The sequence below is a fragment of the Oncorhynchus mykiss genome, chromosome 29 (assembly GCF_057628025.1).
Source record: "Oncorhynchus mykiss isolate SJ-2025 chromosome 29, ASM5762802v1, whole genome shotgun sequence".
Classification (NCBI taxonomy): Eukaryota; Metazoa; Chordata; class Actinopteri; order Salmoniformes; family Salmonidae; genus Oncorhynchus; species Oncorhynchus mykiss.
Genome location: NC_143050.1, coordinates 29,838,294 through 29,859,552, shown reverse-complemented (window position 1 = coordinate 29,859,552; position 21,259 = coordinate 29,838,294). Strand labels below are relative to the sequence as shown.

Genomic DNA, 21,259 nt, shown 5'->3' with positions numbered 1-21,259 from the left:
TCAGTGCAGTCAATTAGCTTAATTTCTCAGAGATCAAATACATTGCAACAAAATAATGTTGCTTGAATGCTAATCTTCTTCGTTTATAACTACAGAAACAATTTCAGAACAATCTGAGATTGGGGGCGTCATGGCTTGCTGATGGAACGACCCTCTCTCTGGTCTTAATGGCTTGTGAATCAGATGTCTCGCGTATGTGTCCATCTGCCACTTTTCTGCTATATGAGCTGGTTGGCTTATCCGCAGGTTTGTCTGGCTGGCTTCCTGCCTGGTTTCCTGGTTGGTGTTGGTTGGCTGTTGGTCTATCTGTCAGAGGGGCTGTTGTGTGTGGGTACCAGCTGGATGGTTGACAAACAGTCTTCCAATGGTAAGTGTTAGTGATTTGCACAGCAGCGTGTGTGTATGTCAGGATTAGGAAATCCTCCCCTGGATGGTTCAGTTTAAGATCCCAAACACATTCATATCCTAGCAATTAAATAACAAATAGCCCAAATAAAACACACACCTGTGGTCTTGGCTCTTGGTGTTTTTGTGACTTGGTTCATGTGGTTGGAAGACCTTCTGATCAGAGGTCACTGAGGGACCAAAGGTATTTATCTGAAAAGCTTTTAGAGAGACTAAATGGATATTCTGACAAGCTTGTCTTTCAGACACATTGTTCTCATTATACACTATGGTCATTAAACATTTCAAAGAGAAAGATGTATCACAGAAGAGTGGGCATGAAACAGAAAAGGAAGACAGAACCATTACATCGTACAGGGAGGCTTTCAAAGTAGTGCTCTACAGGTTGCTTTTGTCTAGGTGGATACGTTGCTTTTTATATCTCTAGATATTGGAGTGCCTGAGCCAGCTAAGTGCCTCGCTTAGGGGCTCAACAGGAGCACTACACCTCACTAGGGATTTCAAACTGCAGCTGACCAACTTTCAGCCCTATATCATTCCCCCATAATGCTTTGTGAGAGGCCTGGATGTCTTTTCGGCCCGGCCGGCCCTCTCCCTTTTTCCTTCCACAGAGCTGTGTGTGGGGTGAACGGGTCTGAGGGATATATCTGTTTGCTCATCAACTACCATTCACACACACACACACACACACACACACCTCCCTCCCACCCTGAGGGGATGGAGTGTTTAGACAGAGTCATGGGGGAGACGTGTCCACTGGAGCGTGGCTAATTTCAGCAGACAGGGACAGAGGCAGCATTAGTGTTCCCTTGAGTCAGCTGTCCCGTCAATCTGGCCCTGGATCCCTAGTTCCATGCAGTCACAGCCACAACCCTGTCCCCTACCTGCTGTATGACAGTTCCTGGGGAGGACCTATGCCTGGGCACACATGTCATCATGTGAGACTGGCAATGATGAAATAATCTCCTATGTCTTCCTGTACAGTTGTCTTACAGAAATAATGTGCACTGTAGCACTGGGGGATGCTAAAAACGTTCATTTGGGGTATGGCATTTATTATGTCCTTGGTTTAAGGGATGGCACCCTTTGCAGGGCAGTGTCCCCATCACTGTTATTTGGCAATGGGGTCTCCTTAGACCAGATGGAGGAGTTTGTCACTCTGTATTAGTGGCCCTCTAAATCTAGAACACCCCAACCTGTTTTTTTCCCCCCCAGGTTGTCTCCCATTCAAATACTGACCAGACCCAAGCCTATTCAGCTTCCTCTTTCAAAAGCCTGCATGGAGATTCAGGATAAGACTGCTGGCTAGCGTATATCTTTGCCTCCTTCTCTTGCAGCTGAGACATGAGGTTACTCCCCTGCACTCCACAGTTCTTTCATCCCACAACGTCAGCCTCTTCCGCCTTCTGGAGGATAGAAACCGAGCCCTAAAGCTTGAGGTGGCTACCCTTCGCCAGGAGAAACAGCAGTACAGAACACTGGTGAGTCTGGACTTTCTCCTCTCTCCTCCACACAACTAGCCCAGACAGCGCTCAATCACTAAAAGGTGTTTTGTTATGGGCCATCTATTCTCCAGAGTATAGCATATTACACCATATCTGTGTTTTTGATCAGTCTCCATCTATCCCGATTACCCTCAGTTTGGGCCTTCAAGGCAGTGATTTATCATACTCTTTACTGCATTTATTTTGATCACAATATTTGTGCTCAGAGTATGTCTAATGTATAGACTAGCGAGTTTATGTTTCGTTCCTTTATGGCAAGCTCTCATGCATAGCAGATGTTGTGCGGTTTGTCGTGCCACTGTGTATTGTGCAGTCAGGTTAGTGTGTAAGATATGGAGGTGAAGAGAAGAGAAGAGCAGAGGAGAACAGGGGAAGGGGAGGAAGTCCTCTGGGGCTCACCCTGGTCCCATGGGTGAAAGTGGAAAAGCCATTGCCCTGGCAACAGGCCCACTAGCACGATAGGGACAGATTGGTAAAGGGAAACTGACAGACCGTAATGGCTGCTTGCTGTTGCAAGCCTCACTTGTTCCAAATCAATTTCACCCAATGGAGATGTGAGGTGGAGAAGGCAGAGATGGGTACTTACTTGTACACACAATATTGGCTTGTCATTGGCCAACACGCTTAGGCCTAAATGCCGGAACATGCTTTCTGGCATCCATATGACTTGATGATCAGCTGTCACGTCTGTCCAGTATCTTAATGCTCTCATGGTAATTTAATGTGGTTCACTATTGTGTATGCACTGTATGCATATGTGTATGTGTTAGGCGTGTATGTGCATAACCTGTTAACACATCCACATTGTTGTGTGCATGTTTCATTTCGTAACTCCATGGTCCTTGTGCAGGAGTAATGCTTTCCTGTTCCAGCTGTGTGAAATGTAATGGATGATGAGTCACCAGAGGCTGGGTTGTTAGAGTGGGGATGTGTTAAAGTGACAGCGACTGGTTTTCTATGTGTTATGACATGCTGGATTGTATACAGGTAACTGCCAAAATAAAGGAAAAACTTAATAGGGAGTTGGGCCACCATGAACTGCCAGAACAGCTTCAATGTGCCTTGGCACATACACCCTTTAAATCCCCTATCCTCTTTTGAGACCCTTCTTTCCAATTGAGATTTACTGAGATTTATTCTTCTAGCCATGTTAGCCAAAATAATGGGCAACTGGGCGTTTTATACCTGACCCTAATATGTATGGATGCATATTCAAGAAAACGAACCGTATTATATAGAGCTATTATTGCATGGAACTCCGTTCCATCTCATATTGCTCAAATGAACAACAAACCTGGTTTCGAAAAACAGATGAAGCAACACCTCACGGCACAACGCCTCTTATTTGACCTATATAGTTTGTGTGTATGTATTAATATGTAGGCTACGTGTTCTGTCCTTGAGCTGTTCTTTTCTATTCATGTTCTGTATTATGTCAGGTTTCATGTTTTGTGTTGACCCCAGGAAGAGTAGCTGCTGCTTTTGCAACAGCTAATGGGGATCCTAATAAAATACCAAATGACCCTAAGCATGATGGGATGTTAATTGCTGCTTTCAATATACTTTGTATCTCTCAAGTGTGTCTTTATTTTGGCAGTTGCATGTATATATTAATTAGATTTATATAGCAACTTTCTACCTAGTGAGGTAATCAAAGTTTTTTACATAGTAAGGGCTCACCTGATCCATTGTGGCACCCACTTGGGTGATGCACGGTAACCATTTCGTGCCAGAACGCTCACCACATATCAGCCAGCATGGTAGAGAGGCGAGGAGTTATATTTTCCACTTAGGAATCAGTTGCCAGATTAGGTATATTATATGTCAGTGGCTGGGTTGCCAGATTGGTAGTGTACTGTGACAGTGACTGGGATCTATGCCATTGTGGTGATTTGTTATGACGCAGACTGGGTTGCTAGATTGGGATTAAGTTATGACAGAGACTGGGTTAACAGTGTGGGGATGTGTTAATCATGGGCATTAATATGGATTCCAAAATCATGGGCATTAATATGGAGTTGGTCCTCCCTTTGCTGCTATAACAGCCTCCACTCTTCTGGGAAGGCTTTCCACTAGATGTTGGAACTTTACTGAGGGGACTTGCTTCCATTCAGCCGCAAGAGCATTAGTGAGGCCGGGCACTGATGTTGGGCGATTAGGCCTGGCTCGCAGTCGGCATTCCAATTCATTCCAAAGGTGCTCGATGGGGTTGAGGTCAGGGCTCTGTGCAGGTCAGTCAAGTTCTTCCACACAAGTCTCAACAAACCAATTCTTTATGGACCTTGCTTTGCGCATGGGGTGTTGTCATGCTGAAATAGGAAAGGGCCTTCCCCAAACTGTTGCCACAAATTTGGAAGCACATAATCATCTAGAATATCATTGTATACTGTACCATTAAGATTCCCTTCACTGGAACTAAGGGGCCTAGCCCAAACCATGAAAACAGCCCCAGACCATTATTCCTCATCCACCAAACTTTACAGTTGTGCTATGCATTGCGGCAGGTAGCATTCTCCTGGCATCCGCCAAACCCAGATTCATCCGTCAGACTGCCAGATGGTGAAGCGTGAGTCATCAGTCATGTTTCCACTGCTCCATAGTCTAATGGTGGTAAGCTTTACACAACTCCAGTCGACGCTTGGCATTGCGCATGGCTCCCGAGAAACAGTTATTGTGCAGACGTTGCTTCCAGAGGCAGTTTGGAACTCGGTAGTTAGTGATTTTTTACACGCTTTAGCACTCGGTGGTCCCATTCTGTGAGACCTCCCACTTCGCGGCTGAGCTGTTGTTGCTCCTAGATGTTTCCACTTCATAATAACTGAACTTACAGTTGACCGGGTAGCTCTAGCAGGGCAGAAATTTGACAAACATACTTGTTGGAAAGGTGACATCCTATGACGGTGCCCCTTTGAAAGTCACTGAGCTCTTCAGTAATGCCAATCTACTGCCAATGTTTGTCTATGGAAATTGCAAAGCTGTGTGCTCGATTTTATACACCTGTCAGAAACGGGTGTGGCTGAAATGGTTGAATCCACTAATTTGAAGGGTTGTCCACATACTTTTGTGTATCTCGTGACAGAGAGGGCTGCTGAAGCCCTGTTGCTTGTTGCCTGGCGACCCTCTGTGTTGGACAGGGCATAGCAGGAGTGGACCCTTGGTGAGAAATGACCTTCTGTGTGTCTTTAAGGAGGGCTCCCGCTAAAAGGCGACAGCCATCTTTCCGGACACCATCCCCATGGCAACACCTCCACTGTGCGAGCCCCGGGCACAGCCCCTGCAATGATAGTCCTCATGATAAGAACAATGTGGACGCTCACTGGAACAACGGCGAATTAACAATAAAGGCTAATGACAGTGTAGTGTCAGGGTCATAATTTGCATCACTAATGTGTGTTATTCAAATGCATGAAGACAAAATCACAGGGTTAACATATCCCATTCAAATTCAGTACATTGCAATCTTATTAGATCCCATTAAACTCACCCCCAGGAAGTTCATATAGTTTTGACGAAGGGTTCCTAAAGAGATTTTCGTCACAGTCTGCTTTGGCTGAGGTCTCCATCCTCCCTAATTGAATTTGACCCAGGCAGAGCAGACCTCTTTTAGCTGTTTCTCTCTATCTCTCAGGCAGCCTCCATAAATCCATTATCCTCTCCAGGAGACCGCTAAAAGTACAGCCCCGTTTTCATAGAGGGAGGAAATGTACAGGGCCGACATGATTCCTCTATTCCACAATGAGAGACACAGTAGCAGTATGGTGACAGAAAGGAACATAAAGTTACCCATAAAATGTTGGGTTAATTAAGCAATAGATTGTCGCCCCCCCCCCCCCTCCTTTGCACAATCTGTCTGGATCCTACTTTACCCCCCACCACTTTATTTACCAAGCCCCACCACTCCTCTAACAAGTCCCATGCATTCTGGGTGTAGCCCAAGGATTTATATATACGCTAGATGACTAATATGGTGCGCTGTGTTGAAGCCACCTTGCCTCCATCTCGGCACTCCCCCACCATTTACATTTTTTGGGGGGAAGCTATATAAATGCATTTATACATGTCTAGGTTTGTTTTAGCACATTTATTCTATTACAGACACGTTAATGTATACTTTTAAATTATATTATGTGAGCTAAACATATATATATACAATTTTTAAAAAATACATGATTGACATGAAAGTCAGTCAATCTGGAACATTTCAAGAACTTTGAAAGATTCTTCAAGTGCAGTTGCAAAAACCATAAATCGCTATGATGAAACCGGCTCTCATGAGGACCGCCACAGGAAACGAAGACCCAGAGTTACCTCTGCTGCAGAGGATAAATTCATTAGAGTTACCAGCAGTGTTGGAAAAAGTACTCAACTTGAGTAAAAGTAAAGATACCATAATAGAAAATGACTCAAGTGAAAGTCACCCAGTTAAATACTACTTGAGTAAAATACTAAAAGTATTTGGTTTTTAATATACTTAAGTATAAAAAGTAAATGGAATTGCTAAAATGTACTTACTATCAAAAGTAAAAAGAACATTTTTCAAGTTTCTTATATTTAACAAACCAGACGGCACAAATTTCTAGTTTTTTTTATTGATGGCGCATTTGTGTTTACTAATGTTCTCTTGATAAATGTGTGAATTGGAAAATTTAGTAAAAAGTACATTATTTTCTTTAGGAATATAGTGAAGTAAAAGTTGCCAAAAATGTAAAGTACAGATACCCCAAAAAACTACTTAAGTAGTACTTTAAAGTATTTTTACTTAATAAGTACTTTACACCACTGTAGCCCAAATAAATATAAATAAATAAATAAATAAAAATAATAAATGCTTCACAGAGTTAAAGTAACATATACATCTCAGCATCAACTGTTCAGAGGAGACTGCGTGAATCAGGCCTTCATGGTCGAATTGCTGCAAAGAAACCACTACTAAAGGACACCGATAAGAAGAAGAGACTTACTTGGGCCAAGAAACATGAGCAATGGACATTAGACCGGTGGAAATCTGTCCTTTGGTCTGATGAGTCCAAATTTGACATTTTTGGCTCCAACCGCTGTGTCTTTGGGAGACGCAGAGTAGATGAATGGATGATCTCCGCATGTGTGGTTCCCACCGTGAAGCATGGTGGAGGAGGTGCGATGGTGTGGAGGTGCGTTGGCGGTGACACGGTCTGTGATTTATCTAGAATTCAAGGCACACTTAACCAGCATGGCTACCACAGCATTCCGCAGCGATACACCATCCCACACCATGGTTTGCACTTAGTGGGACTATAATTTGTTTTTCAACTGGACAATGACCCAACAGGCTATGTAAGGTCTATTTGACCAAGAAGGAGAGTGATGGAGTGCTGCATCAGATGACCTGGCCTCCACAATCACCTGACCTCAACCCAGTTGAGATGGTTTGGGATGAGTATGACCACAGAATCAAGGAAAAGCAGCCAACAAGTGCTCAGCATATGTTGGAAAAGCAATCTAGGTGAAGCTCGTTGAGAGAATGCCAAGAGTGTGCAAAGCTCTCATCAAGGCAAAGGGTGGTTACTTTGAAGAATCTCAAATATAAACTATATTTTGATTTGTTTGACACTTTTTTGGTTACTACATGATTCCAAATGTGTTATTTCCTTGTTTTGATGTCTTCACTATTATTCTACAATTTGGAACATAGTAAAAATAAAGAAAAACCCTTGAATGAGTAGGAGGTGTGTCCAAACTTGACTGGAACTTTATGTCCTTGAAGAATTTAATTGAAATACTGTAGAATTCCAAGGGCGCCAGCTGTGCCACCCTAGACTCTGGGTTCGCGCCCAGGCTCTGTCGCAACCGGCCGCGACCGGGAGGTCCGTGGGGTAACGCACAATTGGCCTGGCTTCGTCCGGGTTAGGGAGGGCTTGGCCGGTAGGGATATCCTTGTCTCATCGCGCACCTGTGGCGGGCCGGACACAGTGCACGCTAACCAAGGTTGCCAGGTGCACGGTGTTTCCTCCGACACATTGGTGCGGCTGGCTTCCGGGTTGGATGCGCGCTGTGTTAAGAAGCAGTGCGGCTTGGTTGGGTTGTGTATCGTAGGACGCATGACTTTCAACCTTCGTCTCTCCCGAGCCCGTACAGGAGTTGTAGCGATGAGACGAGATAGTAGCTACTAAAACAATTGGATACCATGAAATTGGGGAGAAAAAGGGGTAAAATTCACAAATAAATAAATAATAAATAAATAGTGTAGAATTCCATTTATTCCTATGGAAGACTGCTCCTACTGGGGAGTGCCAATATGACTGACCAGTGACTTCAAAGTATCTCAATGGCCAATACATTGCATCAGCAATCCAGCATTTATATTCATCATTGATGTAGCCAGCCAGGGCACTGAGTTCAGCTGGGCAGCAAGGTTTGTGTCGGCATTAATCAAAGCAGACTTGATCCAGATCTGAACAGACTGAGCCAACCCATAATCAAATTGGAGGCAGAGCAGAGAGCTCATTGCTGGCACATAGGCTAAGTAATTGAAAGGTCAGTTTAAATATATAACTACCTACCAACTAGGGCTGGGAATTGCCAGGGACCTCAAGATATGATATTGTCACGATACTTTGGTGGCAATACGATATGTATTGCGATTCGATGTTCCAAACATATTGCTCACCATACAGTGCCTTCAGCAAATATTCATACCCCTTGTATTATTCCACATGTTGTGTTACACCCTGAATTCAAAATGTATTACATAGAGCTTTCCATGCCTGGCTTGTGCAACATTTGCGCATTTTTCTTTTCATAATTCTTCAAGCTTTCCTATGCAAACATTTTCAGGTCTTGCCTTAGATTTTCAAGTAGATTTAAGCAAAACTGTAACTCGGCCACTCAGGAACATTCACTGTTTTCTTTGTAAGCATCTCCAGTGTAGATTTGGCGTTGTGTTTTAGGCTATTGTCCTGCTGAAAGGTGAATTCATCTCCCAGTGTCTGGTGGAAAACAGACTGAACCAGGTTTTCCTGAGGGGGAATGGGCTTTGTCGTGCCCTCTTCACGACTGTTTTGGTGTGTTTGGACCAATCTAGTTTGTTGTTGATGTGGACACCAAGGAATTTGAAGCTCTCAACCTGCTCCACTACAGCCCCGTCGATGAGAATACTCATGGGGAGGATGAGCTGACCAATCAATGGTCTAGACGAGGATGAGCTGGCCAATGAGCGGTCTCCTCACATTCATATTTTTATGAACGATATATGCCCACACCATTCTGTTGTTGGGGTATGCCCACACCATTCCAACACAGAAAAGTTGCTTTTTAACATACTTAATTATACTGTATTTGCAAGGAAAGCTATTTCACTCATATTGTAAGTAAATGATAGAAATCTGGAAACACTAGACAGTTTATGTAATTTTAGGCTGTAACAGCACTGATTAGGGCAATATGATATACAGTTATGAGGTGTGTGCGCTAGGGTTGAATGGTGAGAACCCGGTTACCGAGATTTACCAGGATTTACCAACCAAAACCACTTCCCTTTTCCCGGGATAAATAACAGCAAGAAACCAGAAATTATAATACATTATTTATATGAACAGCATGGCGTGAAATGGAACTATTACATTATATGCGATGTCGAAATCTGGCTTCTCTACGGCCTCTGCATGATGAATCATCAACGCTCAGGGTGGGGACAGACAGCCCATCTCAGTATGGATCACAGTTTGTATTTGTATTTATTATAGATCCCCATTAGATGCTGCCAAAGCAGCAGCTACTCTTCCTGGGGTCCAGCAAAATTTTTGTATTTTCAGCAGTTTTGTACAATTTTAAAACATTACAATACATTAACAGATTTCACAACACACTGTGTGCCCTCAGGCCCCTACTCCACCACTACCACATATCTACAGTACTAAATCCATGTGGATGTATAGTGCGTGTGTTATTGTGTGTGTGTGCATGCATGTCTGTGCCAATGTTTCTGCTTCACAGTCCCCCGCTGTTCCATAAGGTGTTTTTGTTATTTGTTTTATTTTATCAATGTAGTCATGGCTCTATGTAGTCATGTGTGCCTCCCACAGTCTGTTCTGGACTTGAGGATTGTGAAGAGACCACTTGTAGCATGTCTGTGCATTCAACATGTCAAAACATCTCATAAATACAAGTAGGGATGAAGTCAATCTCTCCTCCACTTTGAGCCAGAACCTTCCAGAAGGACAAGCATCTTTGCAACAACGCAGGTCCTACAGGCCCTAGTTTTGTCTCACCTTGACTAATGTTCAGTCATGTGGTCAGGTGCCACAAAAATTGCAATTGGCTCAGAACAGGGCAGCACGGCTGGCCCTTGGATGTACACAGAAAGCTAATATTAATAATATGCATGTCAATGTGTTGTTAAGAAGGCAGAGCATTGCTTTATTATAGACAGACTTCTTCCCATCTTAGCTACTACTGCATCGATATGTCTTGACCATGACAGTTTACAATCTAGGGTTACTCTAAGCAGTTTATACATCTCAACTTGCTCAATTTCCACATGATTTATTACAAGATTTTGTTGAGGTTTATGGTTTAGTGAGTGTTTTGTTCTAAATACAATGCTTTTAGTTTTAGAAATATTTAGGGATAACTTATTCCTTGCCACCCATTCTGAAACTAACTTCAGCTCTTTTTTGAGTGTTGCAGTCATTTCAGTCTCTGTGGTAGCTGACGTGTATAGTGTTGAGTCATCCGCATACATAGAGACTCTGGCTTTACTCAAAGTCAGTGGCATGTCGTTTGTAAAAATTGAAAAAAGCAAGGGGCCTAAACAGCTACCATGGGGAATTCCTGATTCTAACTGGATTATGTTTGAGAGGCTTCCATTAAAAAACACCCTCTGTGTTCTGTTACACAAGTAACTCTTTATCCACATTATAGCAGGGGTTGTAAAGCCTAACACATAAGTTTTTCCAGCAGCAGACTATGATTGATAATGTCAAAAGCTGCACTGAAGTCTAACAAGACAGCATCAATTTCTCTCAGCCAATCATCAGTCATTTGTGTAAGTGCTCTGCTTGTTGAGTGTCCTTCCCTATAAAAGTGCTGAAATTCTGTTGTCAATTTTACTGTCAAATAGCATTGTATCTGGTCAAACACAATTTTTTCCAGAAGTTTACTAAGGGTTGGTAACAGGCTGATTTGTCGGCTATTTGAGATAGTGAAGGGGGCTTTGCTATTCCTGGGTAGCGGAATGACTTTAGCTTACCTCCAGGCCTGAATTGATCACACAAATCATCCAGAAAGTATACTTCTCTGTTGATATCACGTACATTATCAAGCATTTCACACATATAATCCACAGTTCCCAATGCATGGAGACCTATCATCTCATCATGGTAACTTTTTTTGTGTGACAGGTAGGCCTGCATTTGTTGCAGGATAGTCTATGCTACAGTAATTTAAAGACCGAAAGAAGGTCTAATTTACCCATCTCCAACTGGCTTTCGGGGGTCACCTTATTTTGTAAAGATTATTATATTTAAATGGCAGCTGCAGTTTTAAAACAGCCTATCACTCGAATATCATTGCATTAAATCAGTACTCGAGTGATCACTCTTTCGTAGTCTTTCTCTCGCTCCATCTCCATGAACTCCATTCAAATTACATCCCTCGATCCTGACTAGTCTCCTAGTCCCTGCCGCTGAAAAACTTCCCACAGCATGATGCTGCCACCACTATGCTTCATCGTAGGTATGGTGCCAGGTTTCCTCCAGACGTGACACTTGGCATTCAGGCTAAAGAGTTCAATCTTGGTTTCAACAGACCAGAGAATCTTGTTTCTCATGGTCTGAGAGTCCTTTAGGTGCCTTTTGGCAAACTCCAAGCGAGCTGATGTGCTTTTTACTGAGGAATGGCTTCCGTCTGGCCATTCTACCGTAAAGGCCTTATTGGTGGAGTGCTGCAGAGATGGTTGTCCTTCTGGATGGTTCTCCCATCTCCATAGAGGAACTCTGGAGCCCTTCAGAGTGACCATCTTGTTCTTGGTCAACTCCCTGACCAAGGCTCTTCTTCCCCGATTGCTCAGTTTGGCCAGGTGGCCAGCTCTAGGAAGAGTCTTGGTGGTTCCAAACTTATTCCATTTAAGAATGATGGAGGTCACTGTGTTCTTGGGGACCTTCAGTTCTGCAGAAATGTTTTGGTATTCTTCTCCAGATCTGTCCCTCGACACAATCCTGTCTCGGCGCTCTACGGACAATTTCTTTGACCTAATGGTTCGGTTTTTGCTCTGACATGCATGTCAACTCTGGGACCTTATATAGACAAGTGTGTGCCTTTTCAAATCATGTCCAATCAATTGAATTTACCACAGGTGGACTCCAATCAAGTTGTAGAAACATCTCAAGTATGATCAATGGAAACAGGATGCACCACCATAGGATGCAATACTTCTGAAAACTAAGGTATTTCTGTTTTAAAAAAAATATATATATACATTTTCAAACATTCCAAAAACATGTTTTCGCTTTGTCATTATGAGGCATTGTGTGTGGATTGATGAGTAAAAACAATATTTTGTCAATTTTAGAGTAAGGCTGTAATGTAACAAAATGTGGAAAAGGGGAAGGGGTCTGAATACTTTCCGAATGCATTACTATATACATAGGTATGTGGACACCCCTTCAAATTAGTGGATTCAGCCATGTGTGTGTTGCTGTGTGTCTATGGTGTCTACCATGTTCTTGTAACCCATCACATCTGGCTTGCTATCCACTCTCCATCCATGTGTAACTGTAAAGTATGTAACGTCTTTTTGCCATAAGCTGATATGTGATGTTAAATGGATGTACATAACATAATAGACACTTTCTATACAGAAGTATGTGGACACCCCTTCAAATAGTGGATTTGGCTATTTCAGCCACACCAGTTCCTGACAGGAGTATAAAGTCGAGCACACAGCCATGCAATCTTCATAGACAAGCATTGGCAGTAGAATGGCCTAACTGAAGAGCTCAGTGACTTTCAACATGGCATAGGATGCCACCTTTTCAAAAAGTCAGTTTGTCAAATTTCTTCCCAGTCAACTAAGTACTGTTATTGTGATGTGAAAACGTCTAGAAGCAACAACGTCTCAGCCGTGAAGTGGTATGCCACACCACACAAGCTCACAGAATGGGACCGCCAAATGCTGACGCACGTAGCTTATACAATTTGCCTGTTCTCGGTTGTGACAGTCACTGCCCAGTTCCTAACTGCCTCTGGAATCAACACCAGCACAATAACTGTTCGTCGGGAGCTTCATTAAATGAGTTTTCATGGCGGAGCAGCCGCACACAAGCCTAACTTCAACATGCGCAATGCCATGCATGGGCTGGAGTGGTGTAAAGCTTGCAGCCATTGGACTCTGGAGCAGTGGAAATGCGTTCTCTGGAGTAATGAATCACGCTTCACCATCTGGCAGTCCGACAGACAAATCTGAATTTGATGGATGCCAGGAGAACACTACCTGCCCCAATGCATAGTGCCAACTGTAAAGTTTGGTGAAGGAGGAATAAAGGTCTGGGGCTGTTTTTCATGGTTCAGCCTAGGCCCCTTATTTCCAGTGAAGGGAAATCTTAACTTTACAGCATACAATGATATTCTGGAAAATTATGTGCTTCCAACTTTGTGGCAACAGTTTGGGGAAGATGGCCCTTTCCTGTTTCAGCATGACAATTGCCCCGTGCACAAGTGAGGTCCATACAGAGATGATTTGTCGAGATCGGTGTGGAAGAACTTGACTGGCCGGAACAGAGCCCTGACCTCAACCCCATCCAACAACTTCGGGATGAATTGGATTGGCGACTGCGAGCCAGGCCTAATCGTCCAACATCAGTGCAGACTTCCCTAATGCTTTTGTGGCTGAATGGAAGCAAGCCCCCACAGCAGTGTTCCAACATCTTGTTGAAAGCCTTCTCAGAAGAGTGGAGGCTGTTATAGCAGCAAAGGGGGAACCAACTCCATATTAATGCCCATGATTTTGGAATGAGATGTTCGAGGAGCAGGTGTCTAGGTCATGTAGTGTACTTTATTTCTGTTTTTAGTCATTTAAGTACAGACTGAAAAAAAATTTCCTCACAAATTATTTAAAAAAAATAATAATACTGCGGCCCATAAAAACAATATGCAGAAAAAACCCTGCACACACACACATATTTGTGGCCAAAAATGCTTGATTTGGCCATTTTTCCTGGCAATATACAATGAAAAATGTTGTTCAAAATTCAAAAGGCACTCGCGTATTTGAGCTCTGACAAAGTCCTTGAGGCTGATACGTAAATCTTAGTAAAGAACAGTGATACTAGCAAGAGCAGTGTGCAGGTTTCTCTTTTCTCTCATGTTGTCCAATTTGTTGTGAAAATGTGCTGAAGAGGGAAACATTTGTTGACTTGTGGTTTGATTGAACCATATTATGCGGTAAATGTGCAGTTATCAGTTGAAATTGCGAGCCCTCATTTTGTACTGTGTGTGATGGGTCAGTTTTATGTGATGAAATTGTGATGATTTGACTGTTTTATGCGGAAAAAGTGCAGTGATTGGTCAAATTTGATTTTGAAAAAAAGAATTGGTGGCAGCGAATCACAGAATCCTGGAGGGACTGAACAGGTTCCGCCCATTCTGACTGAGAACTACAGTAGGCTATGTGTCTACAGTCAAACAGGTTCCACCCATTCTGCCCCTCCTGCTGCAGTCACAGGCAGCATACACTTTTAGCATGCTAGCAATTAGCATTGAGTGTTTGCTTGCTTGTGTGTGTGACAGAGAGCAGTATCAATAAAGCCCTGCCCAATTAGCCCCACCCCATCGACTATGCCTGCTCCACAGCTGCATGAAGGGGAGCTGCCGAGCGGAGGAAGGGATCGGAGGAGGGGTCTATCCAGCCTCAGACCAACCCCTCAGCAAACATCTCCAGCATTCAGTCAGTCAGGCAGCCAGCCCACTGGAAGCCCAGCCCCCGGCAGGCAGGGCAGCTTCCCCCTATATGGACAGCTCCCGGAACACTGCTGCTACTGCTGCTGGTAGGAGATGAATACAGCACCGGGGATTCTGTAGCTAGCTGCACAACCAGAGAGCGTGAGAGAAAGAGAAGGAAGAGAGAGAGACAGAGTGAGAGTCAGGAGGCAGAGAGAGAGAGAGACAGGAGGCAGAGAGAGAGAGACAGGGGGGAAGAGAGAGTCGGGCGGAATGAGAGAGAGGGAGGAAGGGAGGGAGAGACGCAGGCCCAGGAGCTGCTGCTGCTGATGCAGCCGCCTGACATTTAGCCTCCCAAGATAAGAGGAAGGAACACTAGCAGCATCTCAGTCACAATGCTACAGTGCTAGCTAGCCAGCAGATACGGTAAATACTGCTCCATCATCACCACTCTGCTTCCACTAACTACTGCATAGTCTCTCGCTCTCTCTCACTCGCTCTCTTCCTCCCTTTATCCCTCCCTCTATCCCTTGGGTGTCGTGCCTGTGTTCTGAGCATGTGTGTGGTTGTATGTCTGTGGCTGGCTGAGCGAAGTCTCTCCCATTTACTGTGCCGGAGGAGCGCTGAGAGATGGAGGGGTGCAATAGCACATTGTGACTACTGGGACACAGTAGGGATGCTGGGCGCTCCTGCATTGTCACGCTCTTCTTCATTGTACACTGCCACCTGTTTTTCATAGCTGTGTGTGGTCTGTGTGGTCATTAGGCCTGTCATGTCAGCTCCCAGACTCAAAATGTAAATCTTCTATAATACCTGTCTCTATACTATCGAAACAATGTACAATGTAATTGTGTGTGCGTGTGTGTTGTGTATTTTCCTTATTTTGGATGTTGGTTGTGTAACCTGAACCTCTCCCTTTGCCTGGCCATGGGGTTGCCATGGAGACAATGGGAGTCTCCTCAGCAGAAATGCTATTTGATCCCAATACTGTGTTGTACCATAGATTTACACAATGTATATTTCGCTTCTACAACATAAAGACTGACTGCTTTACATTTTTTGGGGGACAGGATGGAGGCTTTTGGGAATATTGCCTTTCTCCACTTACTACATCATAACTGCATTGATTCTGGTCTCGACTACAGCTCTCTTCTCATAGGTGGAGGCAGGTTCTAGAAACAAAGCTGAAAGTAAATAATTTGCTCTAGTCACAATTATATTGACAAAGGATGTATATGAAAGTGTGTGTGTCTTTTTGCGTGGGTGTGTGAAAGGGACCAACGGAAGATGAGTGTAGATGTGAGGGAGGGTATATAACCTAAATTCTCAGTCTGCAGTATTTCGACAGGCATGATTCTCTTTCTCTCTCTCTCTCTCTCTCTCTCTCTCTCTCTCGTTCTGTTGGTGTGAATCCTCAAACAACAGCAGCAGCAATGACATTATTGGCTCGTGGGCACCCACCACCTCTTCTTCCTCATTCTGTTCTTCATCCCTCTATTTTCTGCGCAGACTGGTAGCCACTGCCAGCTGAGCTCATCCGGATGCCAGGGGGTGAGGGGGGAAAGAGGAGGGATGAAGGGAGAGGGGGGGACTAAACTTCTATTTTGAATCCCCAGCTGGAATAGTCTGCCAGCAAAAAGACAGCCTTGACTAATCTCAATGTTCCTGAGGACACACAGCCAGGGAGAGGGCTCGGAATAGTCACACGCATGCTTGGGCATACACACACACTTACATCCATGTGCTGACACCCACAAGCACATATGCACAAGCATGCATGCACTTACATTTGCCAACACACAGACACACACTGAATCCCATCCATGATGCATTTGCTGGTCAGCACAGCATGTAGATTCATTTTTGTGTGCACACAGACACGTGTGGAGTACAGTACAGTGTGTAAGAGAGGCGTAAGCACAAGAAAACATCTTGTCTCTTCCCACTAATCCTGTAGTATCTGTATCAGTGTTTGCAGGTGAGTCAGACCAGATGACTCAATGTTCCCATGCAGACTGCGTATCTTTGATAGATTAATTTACTCATTTAATTATTCCTGCCTGTTTGAATAACAGATTAAATAAGGAGCATTTGCTTACACTGCTTTTCTGCTTGCTCACACTTATAATACTCAAAAGAACATCTGATACTCTGGGATCTGAAAACACTGGCAGTGTAATGGTGCAAATTAGGTTTGTGGAAGAGTACTTTTACCTCTGATATTCTACCTGTAAAAAAGGGTATCTATAGCAACCCCATGGTCTCCTTTCCCCACCTCCTCACAAATGTGAGGATGACTGCTCGCAAGCGCACCATGAACATTATTGTCATTAAGCCAGTTGGCTTAAGGGAGTGTGTAGCATTTCAGACCTATGTGCGTAGTAGTAGTAGTAGTACCACAGGCATTGGGCAGTTGCATTTTATAGTAGAATGCTACAGTAGCTTCTTAGTCTAGGCTTTGTTGTAGTTTATTTGGTCATTTGTAGTCTTTTGGTCATGTTGGTCATCGTGTTTTCCACAGGTACATAGAATAGCCCCCCCAACCCCCTCAATGTTTTGCCGAAGGAGCTCTACTTTGGTGGACTCTGGTACATTCTAATTAGGGCTGTATCCGAGAAAAAAAATTATCTTAAATCGACCGAGAGTCGTCTGTTCTTTTGACCAATCGGTTGGTCGAAATGTTAAAACGTGTATTTTTCCACATATAGACACATCCTAAACTCAGCAAAAAAACGAAACGTCCCTTTTTCAGGACCCTGTCTTTCAAAGATAATTCATAAAATTCCAAATAACTTCACAGATCTTCATTGTAAAGAGTTTAAACACTGTTTCCCATGCTTGTTCAATGAACCCTAAACAATTAATGAACATGCATCTGTGGAACGGTCGTTAAAACTTCTTCGGGATCGGTGTCCATTCCACGGGACGGTTGAACTAACGTAGGCTAATGCGATTAGGTTGTAAGTAACAGAACATTTCCCAGGACATAGACATATCTGATATTGACAGAAAGCTTAAAGTCTTGTTAATCTAACTGCACTGTCCAATTTACAGTAGCTTTTACAGTGAAAGAATACCATCATATTATTTGAGGAGAGTGCACAATTTTGAACATGAAAAGTTATTAATTAACTTAACAAATTAGGCACATTTGGGCAGTCTTGATACAAACATTATAACAGAAATGCAATGCTTCATTGGATCAGTCTAATACTTTGCACATACACTGCTGCCATCTAGTGGCCAAAATCTAAATAGCACCTGAGCTGGAATAATAAACTGTGGCCTTTCTCTTGAATTTCAGAGATGATAGTACAAAAAAAATACAAAAGATCAGTTGTTATTTTCTTTGTAGTATCTCTTACCAGATCTATTGTGTTATATTCTCCTACATTCCTTTCACATTTCCACAAACTTCAAAGTGTTTCCTTTAACCTCTAGCGTCGAGCAATCCCGTATCCAGGAGCGTAATCATAGCCTCAAGCTCATTACCATAACGCAACGTTTCCTATTCATGAAAATCGCAAATTAAATTAAATAAATACATTGCTTAGCCTTTTGTTAACAACACTGTCATCTCAGATTTTCAAAATATGCTTTAACCAAAGCTACACAAGCATTTGTGTAAGAGTATTGATAGCCTAGCATAGCATTAAGCCTAGCATTCAGCAGGCAACATTTTCACAAAAACAAGAAAAGCATTCAAATAAAATAATTTACCTTTGAAGAACTTCGGATGTTTTCAATGACGAGACTCTGAGTTAGATAGCAAATGTTAATTTTTTCCAAAAAGATTATTTGTGTAAGAAAAATAGCTCCGTTTTGTTCATGACGTTTGGCTAAGAAAAAAAAAGGAGTCATCGCCATGAGGCGGTTTAAAAAAATGCGGCACTTCCTGATTGTAATTTTATCTGGTTTTTTTCTGTAACATCAGTTCTGTGGCACTCACAGACAATATCTTTGCAGTTTTTGAAACGTCAGAGTGTTTTCTTTCCAAAGCTGTCAATTATATGCATAGTCGAGCATCTTTTCATGACAAAATATCTTATTTAAAACGGGAACGTTTTTCATCCAAAAATTAAAAGAGCGCCCCCTATATCGAAGAAGTTAAATGGTACCAAGAATATGCATATCCTTGCTTCATGGCCTGAGCTACAGGCAGTTAGATTTGGGTATGTCATTTTAGGCGAAAATTGAAAAAAAGGAGCGGCTCCTTAGACACTAACAGCTTACAGATGGTAGGCAATTAAGGTCACAGTTATGAAAACTTAGGACACTAACGAGACCCTTCTACTGACAAAAGAAAGATGCCCAGGGTCCCTGCTCATCTGCGTAAATGTGTCTTAGGCATGCTGCAAGAAGGCATGAGGACTGCAGATGTGGCCAGGGCAATCATTTGCAATGACCGTACTGTGAGATGCCTAAGACAGCGCTACAGGGAGACAGGACGGACAGCTGATCGTCCTCGCAGTGGCAGACCACGTGTAACAACACCTGCGGGACAGGTGCAGGATGGCAACAACAACTGGCCGAGTTACACCAGGAACCCACAATCCCTCCATCAGTGCTCAGACTGTCCGCAAAAGGCTGGACTGAGGGCTTGTAGGCCTGTTGTAAGGCAGGTCCTCACCAGACATCACTGGCAACAATGTCACCTAAGGTTACAAACCCACCGTCGCTGGACCAGACAGGACTGGCAAAAAGTGCTCTTCACTGACGAGACGCGGTTTTGTCTCACCAGGGGTGATGGTCGGATTTGCGTTTATCGTCAAAGGAATGAGCATTACACAGAGGCCTGTACTCTGGAGCGGGATCTATTTGGAGGTGCAGGGCCCGTCATGGTCTGGGGCAGTGTGTCACAGCATCATCGGACTGAGCTTGTTGTCATTGCAGGCAATCTCAACGTTGTGAGTTTACAGGGAAGAAATCCTCCTCTCTCATGTATTCCAAGATGGCGTAGCAGTAAAACTTGTTTTTGTCCCGTGTAAATATTCAGTTTATTGTATACATTTCAATATATTTATTTTATATCTATTTTGTCCATATTTGGATTAAATATACCTTACGGCAACCCTCCTCATCCAATGTGGAACGGATTTGCAATTTTTTAGACCTTATAACTGTAACCTCCATCAGGAGCTAGCCAGCTAATTAGCCACTAGCTATTTTGTCATTGTTAGCCACCGCTAGTGGTATTTACCTTTAGCTCAGACACCAGCCGCTTTAGCCCGGATAGCCCGGATAATACCTGCCAGTCTGCACAGTGCGATATCAGCCCTAAGCATATCAAACTGCTTTTTTCCCCACTACATCACTGGATTCCTGCCACAAGCTCTGGAGCATTACACCGGATCATCACAGCTAGCTAGCAGCTACCGAGTGGCTATTGTGGCTAACGCCTTGTCCAGAAGCAAGCACCAATTAGCCTCGAGCTAGGCCCATCTCCCGGCTAGTAAACGAAGTACACCAATTACAATACCTCTCTTACCAATTGGCCTGGACCCTTTGTCGACACGGAGCCCCGCCGATCCATCACGACTGGTCTGCTGGTCGGCTGACGTAATTCGGCCGATGTGCTCTCAACCGGCCTCTGGGTCGTGGATGTCGGTGAAGTCCCATCTGCTAGCCCCGGCCCGCTAGCTTTTCTGAACACTGTGTCTCCTGCTCGCCTAGCATAGTAACGACTACCGAACGGCTCCCTGTTTCATCTATTGCTGCTCATTGGACCCTATGATCACTCGGCTACACAGCTGATGCCTGCTGGACTGTTCATTAACACGTTACTTCATTTTGTCTATCTGTCGGCCCCAGCTTTGAACTCAGTATGTAACTAACTGACCCTCTCTGCCCATTCATCACCATCTACCCTTTGTTGTTGTCTTAGCTGTTTACCCATTGTCTCACCCGTTGTTGTCTTAGATCTCCCAATCAACACCTGTTATTACGTTATGCCTCTCTCTAAGGTCAATATGCCTTGTATACTGTTGTTTAGGGTAGCTCTCATTGTTTTATTTTACTGCGGAGCCCCTAGTCCCGCTCAACATGCCTCAGCCCCATTGTCCCACCCCCCCACACATGCATAGACCGCACCTAGCTTAACTGGCGCCTCCAGAGATGCAACCTCTCTCATCATCACTCCATGCCTAGGTTTACCTCCATTGTACTCGCACCCTACCTTATCCTTGTCTGTACATACATGTCATGACAGGTCTATGCCCAAACAGTTCGAGCTTCTACTTTTAAAAATCCATCTCGCCAGAAATAAGTCCCTCACTGTTGCTGCTTGTTATTGACCCCCCTCAACTCCCAGCTGTGCCCTGGACACCATATGTGAATTGATTTCCCCCATCTATCATCAGAGTTCGTACTGTTAGGTGACCTAAATTGGGATATGCTTAACACCCTGGCCGTCCTACAATCTAAGCTAGATGCCCTCA

At 43.7% G+C, this 21,259-nt stretch overlaps 1 protein-coding gene across 17 annotated transcripts in view; it reads left to right on the top strand.

Annotated features, from left to right (window-relative positions):
- Positions 1–21,259, top strand: part of LOC110509741 (RIMS-binding protein 2) — a 92,768-nt gene that overhangs the window by 9,537 nt on the left and 61,972 nt on the right. For 12 of the 17 annotated variants that reach the window (XM_036967637.2, XM_090227003.1, XM_090226998.1 and 9 more), the window contains exon 2: positions 1,743–1,886. The exons of the other annotated variants lie outside the window; for them this stretch is intronic. In XM_036967637.2, coding sequence (XP_036823532.2) covers positions 1,743–1,886 — 144 coding nt within the window. The remainder of the gene's footprint in view (positions 1–1,742; positions 1,887–21,259) is intronic. 17 annotated transcript variants of the gene reach the window in all.